General features: G+C 48.5%; 1 protein-coding gene across 6 annotated transcripts in view; it reads right to left on the minus strand.

Annotated features, from left to right (window-relative positions):
• Positions 1-4,127: 4,127 nt before the first annotated feature.
• The window catches only part of MTMR3 (myotubularin related protein 3), a 136,822-nt gene continuing 124,954 nt past the window's right edge, over positions 4,128-15,995 (minus strand). For 3 of the 6 annotated variants that reach the window (XM_032654184.1, XM_032654185.1, XM_032654186.1), the window contains 6 exons: positions 14,186-14,356; positions 12,836-12,981; positions 10,755-12,171; positions 9,525-9,635; positions 8,964-9,052; positions 4,128-6,344 (listed from right to left, as the gene is read on the minus strand). In XM_032654184.1, the coding sequence (XP_032510075.1) occupies positions 6,173-6,344; positions 8,964-9,052; positions 9,525-9,635; positions 10,755-12,171; positions 12,836-12,981; positions 14,186-14,356 (2,106 nt within the window). In that variant the 3' untranslated portion in view covers positions 4,128-6,172. The remainder of the gene's footprint in view (positions 6,345-8,963; positions 9,053-9,524; positions 9,636-10,754; positions 12,172-12,835; positions 12,982-14,185; positions 14,357-15,995) is intronic. The other 3 variants (XM_032654188.1, XM_032654187.1, XM_032654189.1) reach the window with 3 other exon arrangements.

Raw genomic sequence — 15,995 nt, forward strand, 5'->3', positions numbered from 1 at the left:
CCTAAATGTAAGACCGGATACTATAGAGGAAAACATAGGTAGAATACACTGACATAAATTGCATCAATATCTTTTTCAGTCTATCTCCCAGAGTAATGGGAATAAAAACAAAAATAAGCAAACAGGACCTAATTAAACTCAAAAGCTTTTACACAACAAAGGAAACCACAAACAAAAAGACAACCCAAAGCATGGGAGAAAATATTCGCAAACAGCGCGACTGACAAGGAATTAGTCTCCAAAATATACAAACAGCTCATGCAGCTCAATGTCAAAAAAAAAAAGCAAACAACCCAATCAAAAAATAGGTAGAAGACCTAAACAGACATGTCTCCAAGACGACATACAGATGGCCAAAAGGCACATGGATAGATGCTCAACACTGCTAATTATTAGAGAAATGCAAATCAAAACTACAATGAGATATCACCTCACACCGGACAGAATGGCCATCATCAAAAAAATCTACAAACAATAAATGATGGAGAGGGTGTGGAGAAAAGGGAACCCTCCTATACTGTTGGTGGGAACATACATTGGTACAGCCACTATGGAGAACAGTATGGAGGTTCCTTAAACTAATAAAAGCTACCACATGATCTAGTAATCCCACTCCTGGGCTTATATCCAGAGAAAAACATGGCTCGAAAGGATACAGGCACCCCAGTGTTCGTTGCAGCACTGTTTACGATAGCCAAGACATGGAAGCAACCTGAATGTCCATCGACTGATGAGTGGATAAAGAAGATGTGGTACAACAGAATGTTAGTCAATTAAAAAGAATGAAATGACGCCATTTGCAGCAACACAGATGATGGGCCTGGAGATTATCATACTAGGTGAAGTAAGTCAGAGAAATACAAATATATGATATTATGTGGAATGTAAAAAAAAGATACAAATGAACTTATTTACAAAACAAACAGTTTCACAGACTTAGAGAATGAACTTGGGGGAAGGGTGGCGGGGGAGGATAGATTGGGAGTTTGGGATTCAGATGTACACACCGCTATATTTAAAACAGATAACCAACAAGGACCTACTGTAAAAAATAAAAAATTAAATTTAAAAAAATCAGGAGGTTGGATTAAATCAATGATTTCAGACTTTCATTTTAATCATCAGAACCTTTCTTCAAATCACATCACATCTTACTTGGAAGCCTAATACTGAATGGGACAGAAGGCTCGCTCCCCACAGAACAGCATGAAAACCACAAAACTACACTATCTAAGGTCCCTCCCCTCTACCTCTAATACCAGGATTTCAAGTCCCAGGCCTCTGAAACACAGATGCTGACTCCTGCTGCCCCCTCCTGGCCAGGCCCCTCCCTGTCTCTTGAACAGACTAAGGAGTGGAGCTGTTTTATCCCATGCACCTAAAACACTGGTCACAAGACTGACTAGAGAACCACAGTGGCAAGGGGCTGAACAACTGTTTGTGGGTGAAAACGACATTTACTTAGTTTACATGGTCACGGAGGCTATAGCAGAATCAATGCTGTTACAATAGTGGGCACTACTGTCAGCAGCAACACGACGTTTTTAACCAGAATCTGAGCCTCATGGGTTCAGTTTGCATTTAAAAAAAAAAAAAACCAGTCAGGAAGAGTGAAAGGTCAATTCTGAATGCCAGTGTAAAACAAATTTCACTGAAAATACAACTGAAATGCAACTGCTATGAGCACTATAAGAGAAGCTAAGAACTTCGATATGATAAAAAAGTGGTAAATAAAATACAACAGCAGCATTAAAAAACTTTGTAATTTCTACTAAAGAGGGTACCCCTTCCCTTTCCTCCTCATGCCTCCGACAACTGCCTAGTCTGGAAGAGCCCTGTTCAACCAGGGAGGGAGCTGGTATTTGCACAAATGTGCAGCAGATGAACTCCACACAAGGGAGAGGACCAAGGTGTAAGTGTGGTTGTGTACCGGGGGCAGGGAGACTCCTGTTTAAGAGTCAGAGGCTTAGGAGCGTAGCCACCTACTCCTGCTAGATGCCTCTCACACATTCTGGTCCTGCCCTCCAGACATCTCATCAGTAACCTCGACTTTGAACAAATGTTCTTAGAAAATGTGACTAGAAATTAAACAGCTGGGACTCCTGCCATATTTTCCAAACTCCAAATGGAGACTCAAGTCATTTTGCGCCACAGTCCAGGTCCATTTTCACTCATTGTTAGCCCTACCCTCAGCTAATGCAGTCGGGTGGGTACAGCTGCAGCCCTGGAGACAGATCACTTGAACAGGTACCAGCAAAATGAAAAGTCCTGCAACAGCACCTTCAAAGCAGCCCTTGTTCTTAAGACATCAGCAGAGGTCATGGCTACAGTTAACAATCTCCCAGCCTCATGTGCAGTGGCCAAGTATATCAGCTGTCTCAAGGACAGTGGCCTGAAACCATATTCTAGGGTTTATCCTCAATTCCCATTTTGATATTTTTTAATAGCTGGAAATTAACAAATGCTCTGGGGCAGCATTTTGTTCATTCCCCTTTAAATCCGCCACAGTACCTTTTTAATTCTTAGAATATTATTCTCTGCTAACATAGAAATGAACAATGAGCATATTAGCAAAATAAAGAATTTTCTGTACACCTTTACTAGGAAGTCTCAGTGGATTAAGGCAGTCCTATCATTTTTTGGACTGGGATTAAGGACACCGAAGTACAGAAGGAGGGGAAAAATTCAGAGATGAAGAGGACATCCTGGCATCTCAAGGTTAGTACTCCACTGCTTAGACCAAATACCTCCATGTGACAGCCTGAAGAAATCTGGCTGTGTCCTCGGATAACAGCTTTTCTTCACATACTGCCCTCTTCCACAGGGCAGTTCCTTGCCTTGACTCGCACTGTGCAGGTCTCACCAGCACCGGGCTCTTCGTCTTCCGTAACGCCAGTAACTCCCCCTCTATGGACCCAACAGCCTTGCTAGATCCTACAAGTGTTTTTAACTTGCCAAGGGCTAAGCATTAGCCTCCAGGCACAACAGGAGCTCTGTGTAGACACACATTGGCTGACACAACTCAGGTTTTTACAAATTGGTCTGAGCACAGACTTGGCTCCCAGATGGACTGAAGGCAGCTGAAGTGGCACCTTCTCCTCCCAGAGGACAAGTTAGTTCTCAAACACCTGCCAGATGGCACACACAGCTCTCAGACTGGAACCAGCTGAGCTGTTTTTAAGTGCGTCTGTACTTTAGGAAGTGAGTACATCCGGAAAGTGACCTTGGAAGGCTCTCCGGTAGCTCAGAGCAGGTCACTCATCAGAGCCCCCAACTCACCACAGATGTGAGGCTGGCAACCCTAGAGCTGCGCGTTACTCAGTACCTACCTTCCCTCAGGAAGAACTGCATAACGTTACGTCCCCCACAGGCCCACGGGATGGGAAGTGTGCCCAAGAGTGACACAGGAAAGAAAATCCACCTCCGCGAAGAACAAGAACTAGTCCGGAAGTGACTAGAAACTACGGCCTCCTCGGCTGGTTGCAGATCTAAGGAGCAGAGGTTCCTCCCTCTGTGTGGGAGGAGGAAGGAGACCTCTAGTTAGGCACACAATCCACTCATCCAATTCAGTTTCTGCCCAAGGTCTCTCTGCCCACCCGTAATTCTCTCATCCAAGACAGGCAGAGCAGAAGCACTTTCTAGCCACCCTCCCCGCAAAACCTCCTTTCAGTCTCCACTGCACGCATGCCTCAGTTCTTACCTGCTGCTACAGGTGCAGCTGTTGCTCCCTGCGTGGGGTTAAGGGGCCAGAGCACTGGCTAAAATCAAAGCAACAGCAAAAAAAAAACAAAAACAAAAACGAGCCTGGAGGACAGAGGTAGTTTTAATTACTGTTGACACTCAGTTCTTCAGATAAGGAAGAACAGCTGATTGTTAAGATGTCAGACTGCTCTGCCTTTTTAGCTTTGGAGATGTTAGTGGCAAAAACCATCGAGGAAATGGGTTGCAGTGTGTGGGTATTGTGGTGCGGCTCCTTGCCAAGGTCCAGAGTTTAAAAGAAATCAGTAGTTTTCCTTTGCCAAAGTCAACTTTCTCAGCAGCACCTCAAATTGCTTCTGTGTAAGAGGGAAATGGGGTGAAGGGGAATAAACCACAGGGAAAAAGAATTAGAACGTGTTAGCAAATGCTACCATGCGGAACACTAAACTTTATTCACTTTATTTATATATTTAACAGTTCTAAAGTATTTACTTCTTGCTTTGACAAAAAATGAAAAATATAGGAGCACTGACCAACTCCTCTTTAGGAGAAAAGGGTTATATATACAGCTACGGAGAGTTATGGTTCCTCCTTTACATACAAAGAAAAATATTAATAAAAAAGTGCTTCATTGATCAAAAAAGGGCTAAGAGCTGCAAGCATTTATTCACACTGTACATCAGACCCAAGAAACCCGTATCGTAACCTCTTGGCACCTGTCACTAGGACCTGCACAATCTTCAGATAGACTGACTTCTCCCCACCTGCAAGGCCAGACCACACAGAGTGCGAAGAACTTACACCCTGTTTCACTAAATTCAGATTCTGAGCAACCTCCTGCCACTGGGAAGTCAGACGCACTCAGACGCTCTTGGCTTTGCCTGGACTGACAGCTCCAGGGAAGGCTTCTGGGCCACGTCTTATCTACACCCAGGCACACACAGGAGCCACCTTCCTGAGAGACAACTTGCCTTTAGCCAGGGAATTGCTTCCAAAGGGTAAGTAGAGTTCCCAGCCTCACCCCCACTGCCCACCACAATCCGCCCTGTTACCAGTTAGCAGCTTTTAGCAGAGCCAAGCATGGCCCTTCCCCCAAGAGAGAGGGCAGGCACAAAACATGGATGCCAAGATCACAAAGCACAAGCCTAAACTCCTCTCCACTCTTCTCCATACACACCTCCACCACAAATATTCTTGATTTAAGGCTCTTTTGGACCCCATCGAAGCTTACTAAGGAAAGGTGCCTTGCATCTCCTACGGGCTTTGTCACTTCTCTAAGGAGCCCTGCAGAGTCACCAAGTGGCCCCTCACTGCTGACCAGCAGCACAGGAGCAGGGCAGTGGGACTGCTGGGTCCTTCCCACTGCTCCAAGAAGGGGAGGCGGAGGAAGGCTGAGTCTATGGGACATGCTCCCTTCTCCAGACACTGTACTCTGAAAGGCTGATTCTACCCCTAAAGGGGGAGATCCATGATTGGTTTGGGAGCGGGGAATTTTTGGAACCCTGAGTCTGGATTTCCGTGTGCTAGATGAGGAAGAGAGATTGTTTGGGGGACCAGGCCCCAGAAGGGGCTTCCAGGCTCAGGGCATACTTTGGCCTTGACCATGGCAGCAGGATACTGCACTCTGGCCAGTGCACCCTATGCCTGAGGGTGGGAAGCGCCACACAGCCTGGCTGAGGGGGGCAGACTGTTGACGGTGAGGGGAGCCCTAGACAATCTGGGTCAAGTTAAAAAGAGAATCCCATGGGGGAGAATAGCCAGCCACCCATTCCCAGCCCTCTCCCTGCTTCACGAGTGTACCCCTTCTTTACCCAAACGGGGTGGGAGCGCCTAAGGGGTCCCACTTACTATGTGCCTGTGCCCCTCCCTCCAAACCCCAATCCCATTTATCTGCCTGTGGGATGGGACTAGCCCAGCCCCTCTTGGAAGGGAGAGGGCACCTGGGGCACTGCTCTTAGAGCAGATGCTTTCGGCATCCTCAGCAGCAAAGGTTTTTCCAATCCAATCAGCTCTGATGTGGCAGTGATACGAGGAATGGTCACAAACGTCAGCATTGGCTTTATTCGCTGCTCTCTATCTCAGGCCTCCACTCCTGACTCAACCAGCCTCCTCCCATCCTGAGGAACTAAGCCACCCCTCAGCATGGCCTGACAGCAGGCAGCTCAACAGTTACAGGGGGCCTGGCAACCTCTGGTCTTCCATCCAAAAAAAAAAAAAAAAAGACAAATAGGGTACTTGTCTCATTTTTGGAGGCAGAGGGAGGATAGAAAATGGAGAGGAAAACGAATGTGGGGGTGGGTTGGGGAGGGAGAGATCAATCTACAATCCAGTGGTACATCCCAAATTTCCATCACTGCACAGTTGGTTCCATGTCCCCATTCCAAAGTGCACGGGCCTCTCAGTCTGCCCAGGCTGTTGTGGGCCTGTCAGAGGAACAGCAGCTTGGCCTCTGCCTGCCCCAGGTCACTGAGCTTCAGTTTGAAGTGGCAGCAATGGGCTTATCCAGTTCAAGGTCAATGCTGGAGCTTGTGGGATGCAGGCTGCTATAACAAGACTTGCACACTCGACTAGGTTCAAAGAGCTGTTGGCTGGGAACTGGAACCTTCTGGTTACAACAACTGGAGCAGAATACGTTCCCACAATTCCTTGAGATGAGCAGAAACAAAAACAGCATTAGTGTCAGCAGACACGGGGTGGAGAAACCAACTTCAGAAGACAGCGCTTCTCTGTACACGATTCAGATATGCCGGAGACTCCTCTAATATCAAACACTCTCGTTTGTCTAAACCCACGAAGAAGCCAGGGAGGGAGGGGACCGCTCCCTAGCATAATCGCACACCACTTTCACTTTAGGGCCAAGGACCCTGGCTGCCTCACCACTATGGCTCAAGGTTACAAGGTGTCAGGTAGATGCTGCTCAAGAGAGATCCATGAAAACAAATGAGCCCAGGGCAGAAGGCAGCTGCTAGCTCAATGGCCAAGTCTTGGCCCAGGAAAACCCTGTGGCCACACCCACCTGGGCAATGGCCTCTGTGTAGCTTATGATCACAGAGAGGCCAGAGTCCAATGAACTGCCTCTGAGCTAATCAGATGACAGAAACTCCCAGCCCAGCTGGGGAGTGAGGAGCCTTGCCCAAAGGCTCAGAGGCAACAACAGGAAGAACTGACTGCTGCCATCTAGGACTGTTTTTGCTGCCAGCATGCGAAGCCAGGAGACAAGCAACCAGTGACACATGCTCAGGGTGAAAAGACAAGAGCACAGGTGAACACAGGTGCACACACACACCCTATTAGACAAGGATGAGTTGACACTGGGTCACTCCCCTGCCCCCATGCATCTCCAGGGAATATCAGCTCTACCTGAAGGCCTGACTGCACCCAGGTCCCCAGCCTCTCTCCACTCCTCCACTTGAAAGCCCAGCTCTGATGCGCCTGTGCAGCAAAGGTCTGCACACCCAAACTGATGCCCTTCACAACTACCAGGAAAGGGAACTGGCAGAGGATGAGTTTCTGCTCACCTTACACCCCCACCCCACTCTGGGGAGGCCCTAGAATAGGAGACTCCGAAGAGTCTAATGCAGCCTGCCAAAGACTTGGGGCAAGCATCTAAAAGGAAATCCTCCTCCTTAGCCAGTATCACTCACTACCTTTTCATTTATGCTCCTCAGAAAGGAAACCCACTGATGGATTAAGGATCACTTAAGCACAGAAGAGAGAATACTGAATACCCTTTGGCAACAAAATACCGCCGCAAAAGGAAAAGGCTAGACAAGGAGCAATGGAAAGACAGAACTAAAACAAACACAAGACTTCATCTTCTAGAATGCAGTGAGTACTTCACATCTGTTTCTGAAAAGCATGAGTCAGCAACAACTGTGGTTACAGAGAAACATTACCTAAATCTACTTCTGGATGTGTACATTTATTTAACATACCTTCTGGAATTCAGCTTAAAGGCCTGACATGTATTTGATGAGTTAAGCTTTTTCTATCTGACTTCTTTCAGGGGATCCTGATAGACCCTAAGTGGAGTTTTCCCTTAAGTCTTCAATGCTAACAGTTCTCCGGAAAGACCATCTCTGTTCAGTCCTGGGCTCTTTTTTTTTTTTTTTCCTTAAAAAAAAAAAGTCATGCTGTTTGACTTGAAAGTCACCGGCATCATTCTGGCATCTAAGTGAATGACTGACCCAAAAGAAATAGCTCTAAAACCCCTCAACTGGCTATTCCACAAGACCAGCGCACCACTTCTTGCCATAAGCAAGATGGCTCGGCTGACCTATGCAGTCAGCAAGGGCAACCACGGCTGCAACCTGCAGCCAGCTGCTGTGGTCCCCCCACCCCACCCAAGCCCACCTGCTTGCCTGCCTGCACTCCTGCCCCAAAGCTTCATCCCAATGAGTGCAGAGAGGGGGAAATGGTAGCGTTAGTGTGGAGGAGTTACTGTAGGTGTGCAGAAATCACAGACAGGTTGTTGCAAATGCTCACCACGTTTGATCAACACGGTCAATGTCCCTGCAAGGAGGGGAGAAAGAGCTCAGAGAAGAAGCCAACTAAAGACATTTGGGCTTGGGGTGAGCGTGGGGAGAGAGACAGTCCTAGAAGCATCATCACCAGACAAAGAGGTGGTTCCATTTTCAATCCAGGTCCATTCATGTGGGTGGGCTATGTCACAGTTCAGATAAAATTCCTACCCCAAGAATACTGAATATCCTCCAGTCACCACCCCAGCTGGGGCAAAGCATCCCTAACCACTCACTACCCCAACCCAGAAGGAAGAAAGAAGTCAGGAGCCTTATGGATTGAAGACTATACCCTAACCTATTCCCACTAGTCCTCCAACCAATAAGTATGCGGTCAGGGAGAGGGGGTAAGGAGTAGGAAAACGAAGTTCTCTGCCCACAGCAGGAAAACTGTCTTTGCTCACAGCAGCCGTGCTGAATGGGAAGAAATTGTATTCTAGGAATAAGAAATGGCGGTGTGGGTGGTGGTAGCAGTTGCTTCATCAATCCAGGAACCAAAATAAAAAAGGGACATCATTTTCAAAACTTACTCACAATCACTCTAAAATGGAAGAAAGACACCCAGTGCAGTTCTGCAAACACCAATTTCAGAGGCACAAAAGGTGAGTCAGGGTCCTGAAGACCCTGGGGTCTGCCTCAGAACACTGCCAGCCAGCTGCCTGCATCTTTCAAATCTGCAGGCTCTGTGGACCAAACCTCAGCCTCTACACCCCCACCCACCCCACCACACCCTCCCAGTGGCACCTGCAGTGGTGCTTCCTGCTGGCAAGCCAGAAGGCGCTGTCGCATGCATAGCAGTGGGCGGCCAGGTGGTCAGGGAGCCAACGGGTCATCTGTAAAACGGATGAGGCCAGGTTAGTGACAGGAGATGGGCCATCCAGCCGGAGCCAACAGAGCCATGCTGGGGGGCAGCAAGAGTCACAAGGACCACGCTGGCTCCAGTGGCACCAGCCCATCAGGTCTGATGTCAGCAGTACAAGAAAGGCGTCCAAATCGTTTCCCTGGAGGGGACTCCAAACTCCCCTGAGATCAAGTGGCAGGCAATAGCACCCTGGGTCGCTATGAGAGCTGGCAAGGCTCCAGTTCATAGAGGCAATGAGGAGAGAGGGCTGGCCTGCTACATCTCCCTTGCTGAGAAATTCTAGGCTTGATGGGAATTCATAGATGCTGATTCAGAGAGGCTCAAGGCTAAGTGTGCTGTGTGGTCATTCCTTAGCCAGGGGCAGGGGGAATGGATGATGGGGGTAGAGAAGAACTGCAGAACAGTTGCATGGGTGGCACTCAGAACAGGGGCTGAGCCTGTACCTCCGTGTCCTGTTTATCCACCTGCTCCCAGCTGGCTTCAGAGAAAATCTCTGTGCTGCAGCGAGACAAACAGTTCTGATCCAGAATGCTTTCCGAGTCAGGAATTGAAGTCTGTTGGCAAACAAACACAGCTGAACAGAATGAACCTGGTCTCCCAGAAGAAGAAAGGGCTTGGCAAAGAAGGGAGCACTGGGGACTTTGGGCGGGCCTGGGTGTTAGGGCTGCTGAATCTCTAGGTGCCTCAGCCATCAAGAATTGGGTTGAGCAGGTTCAGAGACAGGGCTGAGCTCAGCTAGAAGAGAGATACACAGATCTAAGGTTATGTGCAGGGATTCTGGCATGGAAAGACAGGCCTCGGGTTCCAGGAAGTGAGTAGGGCAGAAATGACCAGGATGAAGTGGGAACTCAGTGTCAGCTGCTTCAGGGGGCCTGTCAGTCGAACCCTGCCACTTACGTGTGTGTGTTGAAACTGAGTGCTTTGGGCATGTCCTTTCTCTGAAGGACTCTGGGAAAATGAGAAACCTTCATTAGTATAAAGGAAAAACCAAGTCAGTTTGAAGTGAAAGTCATTGGACGAGCCCGCCTTTAATGTACGCTGACTGCTTCAGAGCCAGACTCACACTTGTCCTTAATCACGTCGAGACTGCCTCCTTGAGAACCTCCCCTCAGGTACCACCACTCCGGTCACCAGGCTCCATCAGTGCTAACTCCCAACAGTGATACCTCTCCCCATTTCTACTGCCATCACCTGCCACAAGGTAGGTACAAATACCTGTTTAAAAAGAACTAAACCTTCACAGCTACAGCCCATGTTATGTTTGGGGGTTGCGGGGGTGGGGTGCAGCAGCTAATTGTTCACTAGCTACTGGGGTAGGACAGGCACTATGATTTCACAGGAACATTTGACATTGCCCTACAAATATTATTCTGCCCAGGAGTTCACGCTTTTCTCAAGGCATGATCCTCTCTCCGAAGAGAACTGACCAACCACACAGTGAGTGCTAACTCTCTTCCTAATTCTGTCTAGACAGGATACCTGTGGAAAGTAAGCAAGACAGGAAAGAAAAAGAAGAACACTGCCAATCACCTGGCTGAGGCTGATCTCCAGCCTCTCTCAATTCTGGAACTTTCTGGAACTTTCCAGTTCTTTCAGAAATCTGTACAAAGGGCGGCCCGGCTCAGTGTGCCCTGTCTCCTTGTGCAGCTATGGAGGCACCATAGTGTACTTACCACTTCATCCCCAAAGTCCCCATTGAAGCGTAGGGAGCTGGTCAGGTACTGGCTCTCCAGGCGACTCCTCAGCTCCTGGACTTGTTTCTTCAAGGTCTCCACTTCCTGCTGGTGGCCCGACTCAATCTGACGCAGGCGCTGTTGGATAGTGTCCGTGTACAGAGGCATGCCGTCATCGTCCAGGTGGCTGCGGGAAGGCTGGTCAGGGCTGCCAGTTGCAGACGCCCTCCCCGAGTGGCTGTGCAGCCACTTGTGATGCAAGTTCCTCGAGTGTAAGTGGGCAGAGCTGCAGCTTGTGGTGGACAGCTGGCGGCTCAGTGAGTCCTTGCTCCTACCAGTCTCCCCATTGGCACAGTGCCCATTGGGGGTAGGGTACTTCTGGAGGGTACTATGCCCTGGGAGCTGCTCTGAGGCCTTATTTTCAGTCTCTGGAGCACCATTGCACACAAGCCCCTCTTTACATTCAGCTAAAGGCAAGGCACAAGGAGAATGCGCTGGGCTCTGGGTGCTGCTGGGGGAAGTCCTATACACCAGAGATCCCACTTGGGGCCTCTCAGCCAGGCTCCTCTCTGAAGGCCTGGGCTCCATGGCTTGAGGAAGCTCCTCCTTACCACTGAACCTGCCACTGCTTACCCTGGCAGGTAAGCAAGGTCTATCATGGCCTTGGGGACCACTTTCTGACTTCACTTTATCTTCCACTAACATGTCCATGGAACTATCCGCATTTGGTCCTCTGGTCTCAAATGAAACTTGGGAGGGCAGAGAACTTGACTGTGAGGTACCAAAGCCAACTTTCACATCTACTGAGACTGGAAGGACTGCCTCCTCCCTGTCCTGTGTGATAGCTCCTATTCGAGACTGTTCCACAGGGACCTCCTGGGCATCCTCTCCCTGGGGGGGCTCCTGGAGAGAACTGGGGAGAATACTGTGCCCACCCTGCTGCTCAGGAATACCCTGTGAGAGCACAAGAAGGCTGGTGCCTGGATGGTGGCTCCTTAGAGCAGCATCACCCAGTTCTGGCTCTTGATGAAGCACAATGGCTGGGTACTCAGGGGTCTTCCCTCTCCTCCCCTCTTCTAAAAGAGCCTCCTCTTTGACCTCCTGCATCTCCCTGTGGGCAGGCTCCTCTACCCCACTCTCCTCTTTGGTGGCCTCTTGCAGGATATTCTCCATCTGCCCCTCAGCTACTCCAGCTGCAACAGACAGCTCGGCGCCACCCAGCACTTTGGCTGGCTTCCCCAGGCTGTCAGGATCCAGAAGCTCCTCTCCAGGACCAGCCAGAGTGCTCAGTTCCAGCGAACGACGGTGCTCCTGCCACTTCTCATTCAGGCTTGGGTCACTGCTGCGCCGGCTGGCTAGAGGCACTGTGTTCTCGCAGGCGGTGGTCAGATTGTCAAATGATCTAGTCTTTGGTAGCCTAAAGGAAGGAGTTTGGGGGAAATAAGAATATGAGGTTGTTCACAGGGAAGTAGGAGACAACAGGTTTTAACAGGCAGTCATTTCATAAATGGCTCCATTACGGCTACTCAAGGAGCCATGGCGCATCTGGAGTAAGGCTCAGACTGCAGAAAGGCAGAGCTCCAGGACGAGTACTTCTATTCCTCTGGCACCATCCCTACCCCATGCCCAACACATACAAATAAGCTAATAGCAAACACTATTTTAAAAAGATATTCTTCATGATACTGCTATGTTTCTCAATTAGTGGCAGAGGAAAGTAGCACTGCTGATCTTCTGATATTACAATATTTTAAATTATTATTCATCAGTCTGAATTCAATAAAGCTAATTCATAGGTCTCAAAGCCAGACTGTCTATCATCTGATGGCATCTGCCTTTCAAGCCCAGGACAGCAAGTCACAGCAGGGAGGCAGGAGCACAGAGCAGTGGCTGAAACTCCAGCCAGAGGGTCACAAGGAACCCAGAAGATATGCTCCATCACTGAGAAACTGCTCCTCAGAGATCTAAGAAAGATGTGTGGAACCAAATAATGTCATGATCTCCAACCATCCCTGGATGCATCCCAACACAGGAGTACACCCACAAAGGACCTGCAGTCTTGGCATCAGCCCCAAGCTCACCGACTCAGAGGTGGATCATCAGGGCTGGTGCCAGGGGCTGGGTATGGTGCACAGCTGTCGTCCACAGGGGTGGACGGGGATGGGCAGGGCAGGTACACTGCACTCCACAGCATCAGGTTACGCACGTGGCACACAGGGTACAGCACCTGAAGAGAGAGCGGTGGACACAGGTTTAAACAACTTCCAACAAGTCTGTTAGAAATGTCTAGAAATGAGGGTGAAGAAGCAAGCACCAAGCAGGAACGCCCAGAAGTCCTGCACAATCTCCAAGGAGCATTAGCATGAGTGGATGCAGCTCTATCACAGCGGGTGGTGGGTAGATGGGACATTTTTCACCTGACAGCCTCTGTGGGAATGAAAATCTAAAAAAAATTCTTTAAATCCATTTCTCATTAGTTGTTTCTTAGGTCACCTTTATTGAATGACTGGCTTTTCTCAACCTAATTTGTTGCTTTTACCACACAAGAAAATGAGTCATTCTAGATGGTTGATAGTTCCCTAGTACAAAAGCTTGGCTTCAGAACACATTGTCAAACCTGTTTTATAGGATCATCTAAATTAATCAAGTGAAAAGGAGGAAATTTTCTTCTGTACTGTTACTTCCCCAGCAGGCACAGGAGAGAGAGAAGCAGCTAGCTTCAATCTTTCCTTGGACTACTTAACTGTAGTAAGAGGTTTATTAATTAATAGTCCAGCAAATCAGTATAACCTCTGATTAGCTTCCTTGTGACTTTAGAATTTAAGATGCATTCTGATAAATTACTGTGTACATTACTGTGTACCAATGCACAGATATAAGTGCCTCCTTTTCTCTGCTTAACAGAAAGTGTTCCTTTGAGGAACAAAGTCTTAAAGGGCCTGCCAGTTCTCCATGTGAGCAGAGGATCACCCAGACACACTGCTAGTGTCACAAACAGTTTTCTGCTGAGACAGATGCTGTAATGGGTATCATTGCCTGTTGACACTGGAAGGGTGCTGGGGGCCTGCAGCTCCTTCTGAGCTATCAGGGGCATCCAGGGAACAACTTAAGTGCCTCCTCCACCTGTTAGACAGAACATGCTAGAAATAAGCTCTGGCGGAGGTGCCAGAAAAGATTCATGCCTAGAGTGGCAAATTAGAGATGTTTGCTAAATCAAACCACCCTGAACAAAGAGCAGTCAGAAGCAGGGCAGAATAACCAGAAAACAGGCCTTTCTCATGACAAAGTGGTTGGGAAAAAATGGAACTACTCCATCCAGAGACAACTGAGATGCCTTCGAGAAAACAGTCACTTCTCAAAAAAGATCCCATATGTCCCCATCCCCAAATTCATTCTTGCTGATGAGGGAGAAAAGACTAAAGAATACATACGGCTTCTGACTGAGAGGAATACAGTAGGTTTTTGAAAGCCTTGTTGCCCGCCCGAAGCAGCGACCACACAGAACACGTCCGTTCCTGAGTATGTTTTTCCCCTCTCTCCTTGGCATTGTTGCACAGGAATGTTCCAAACAGGCAGGAATAGGTATGCTGCACCAGTTTCACCTATGGGAGTCCAATATGAGGCAAAATCAAACAATGGGTACGCATTTTCTGGGGGAAGGTCAGCCCAGCTAAGCCACCTTCCCCGACACCCCTGACGTGCACTTCAGTTAACGCTTGGTAAGGATGGGGGACCCAAGTAAGCCACCCAATCGCAGACTCCTCATAACTCCAGCCACCATCACTCCTGAGTCAAAACGGCAAAGACAGGGTGTTGGCACCCCCATCCTCTTGGCCTCCCTTGTAAACAGTCTCCAAGGTCCCCAGTTAACAGCTACCCATATAAACTGGGCATAGGAGCAGGTCAGTGTGCAACCCAAGTCTGAACTTCTAAACAGCTTTTCATTCAGCAAGTTGCTATTGAGCGTCTCACATACCCCAAATGTTTCTGTGGGTGCTGGACAGGCAACAGCGAGAAGACGGCTCTCCTGCCCTGGTAGAGCTCGCTCTGGCTGTGGGGGTAGGGGTGACCAGTGCTATGGACAACAATAAGGCAGGCTAAGAGGGCCAGAGCACATGCAGGGCAGCGTGAGAAGGCTCACTGGCCTCTAGAGACCTGATGGAAATGAGAGAGCAGATCATACCAGCCGGGGGTGGGAGAGGAGGCTGCTCCAGGCACAATGGCCTTGAGGTGAGCACAGGATTGCAACTTCTGAGGAACTGACAGACATTGCATGAGGCGGAGGATGGGAGGAAATGAGCCTGGACAGGCCTGCAGGCCATTTTAAGGACTGTGGAGAGAGCCCTGGAGGCCTTGCAGGAGGGCCTTGCAGGCCATTTTAAGGACTGTGACTTATTCTGTGTCAAAAGCAGAGTCATTGGAGGTTTCTTGACAGAGGAATGATACGGTCTGTATCATGTTTTAGAAGGATTCCTCAGGCTGCTAGACTGACTCAGGAATTGGGGCAGGAGATGTGGTGGCTTAGACTAGTGTTGGGAACAGCACAGGTAGCAATAAGTTATCAGGTTTTAGATATATTTTTAAAGTAAAGCTGCAGAATCTGCTGACAGACTGAATATGGAATATGAAAGAAAGGAGAGTTGAGGATGACATAAAAGTTTTTGCCCTAAATGAATCGAAGGTTTGAGTTGCCATTTGGTGAGATGGAAGACTTCTGGAAGATAAGTTTTGGGGTGGAGACATATGGAAATCAAGAACTGAGTTCTGAACAAGTTAAGTTTGAAATACCATTAAGACATCCAGGTGGAGATACTGAGTAGTCACAAGTGGATGAGAGCCTGGAGTTAAGTGGAGAGAGAGATCTGAGCTGAAGACGTATACATGTGGGAATCACAGAGAGCAATTAAAGCCAACAAACTGGATGAAATCCCTAGAGAAGGAGGCTGAGCCCTGGGGCACTCCCAGCATTCACGAGTGGGGAGGGAAGGAGGAACCAGCAAAGGAGACAGAAAGGACCAGTTGGTGAAGTGGAGAACTAAGACTGTGTGCTGGAAGTCAACTGAAGAAAGTGTTTCAAGAAAGGAGTGATTAAATTGTGCCAAATTTTAATGATGGATCAAAGAAGATGAAGGCAGTCAAAAGGTACAAACTTCCAGTTATAAAATAAGTAAATCGTGGGATGTGATGTACAGCAGGGTGACTGTAAGTTAGGAATACTGTACTGTATATTTGAAAGTTGCC

Source organism: Phocoena sinus, chromosome 14, assembly GCF_008692025.1.
Source record: "Phocoena sinus isolate mPhoSin1 chromosome 14, mPhoSin1.pri, whole genome shotgun sequence".
Lineage (NCBI taxonomy): Eukaryota > Metazoa > Chordata > Mammalia > Artiodactyla > Phocoenidae > Phocoena > Phocoena sinus.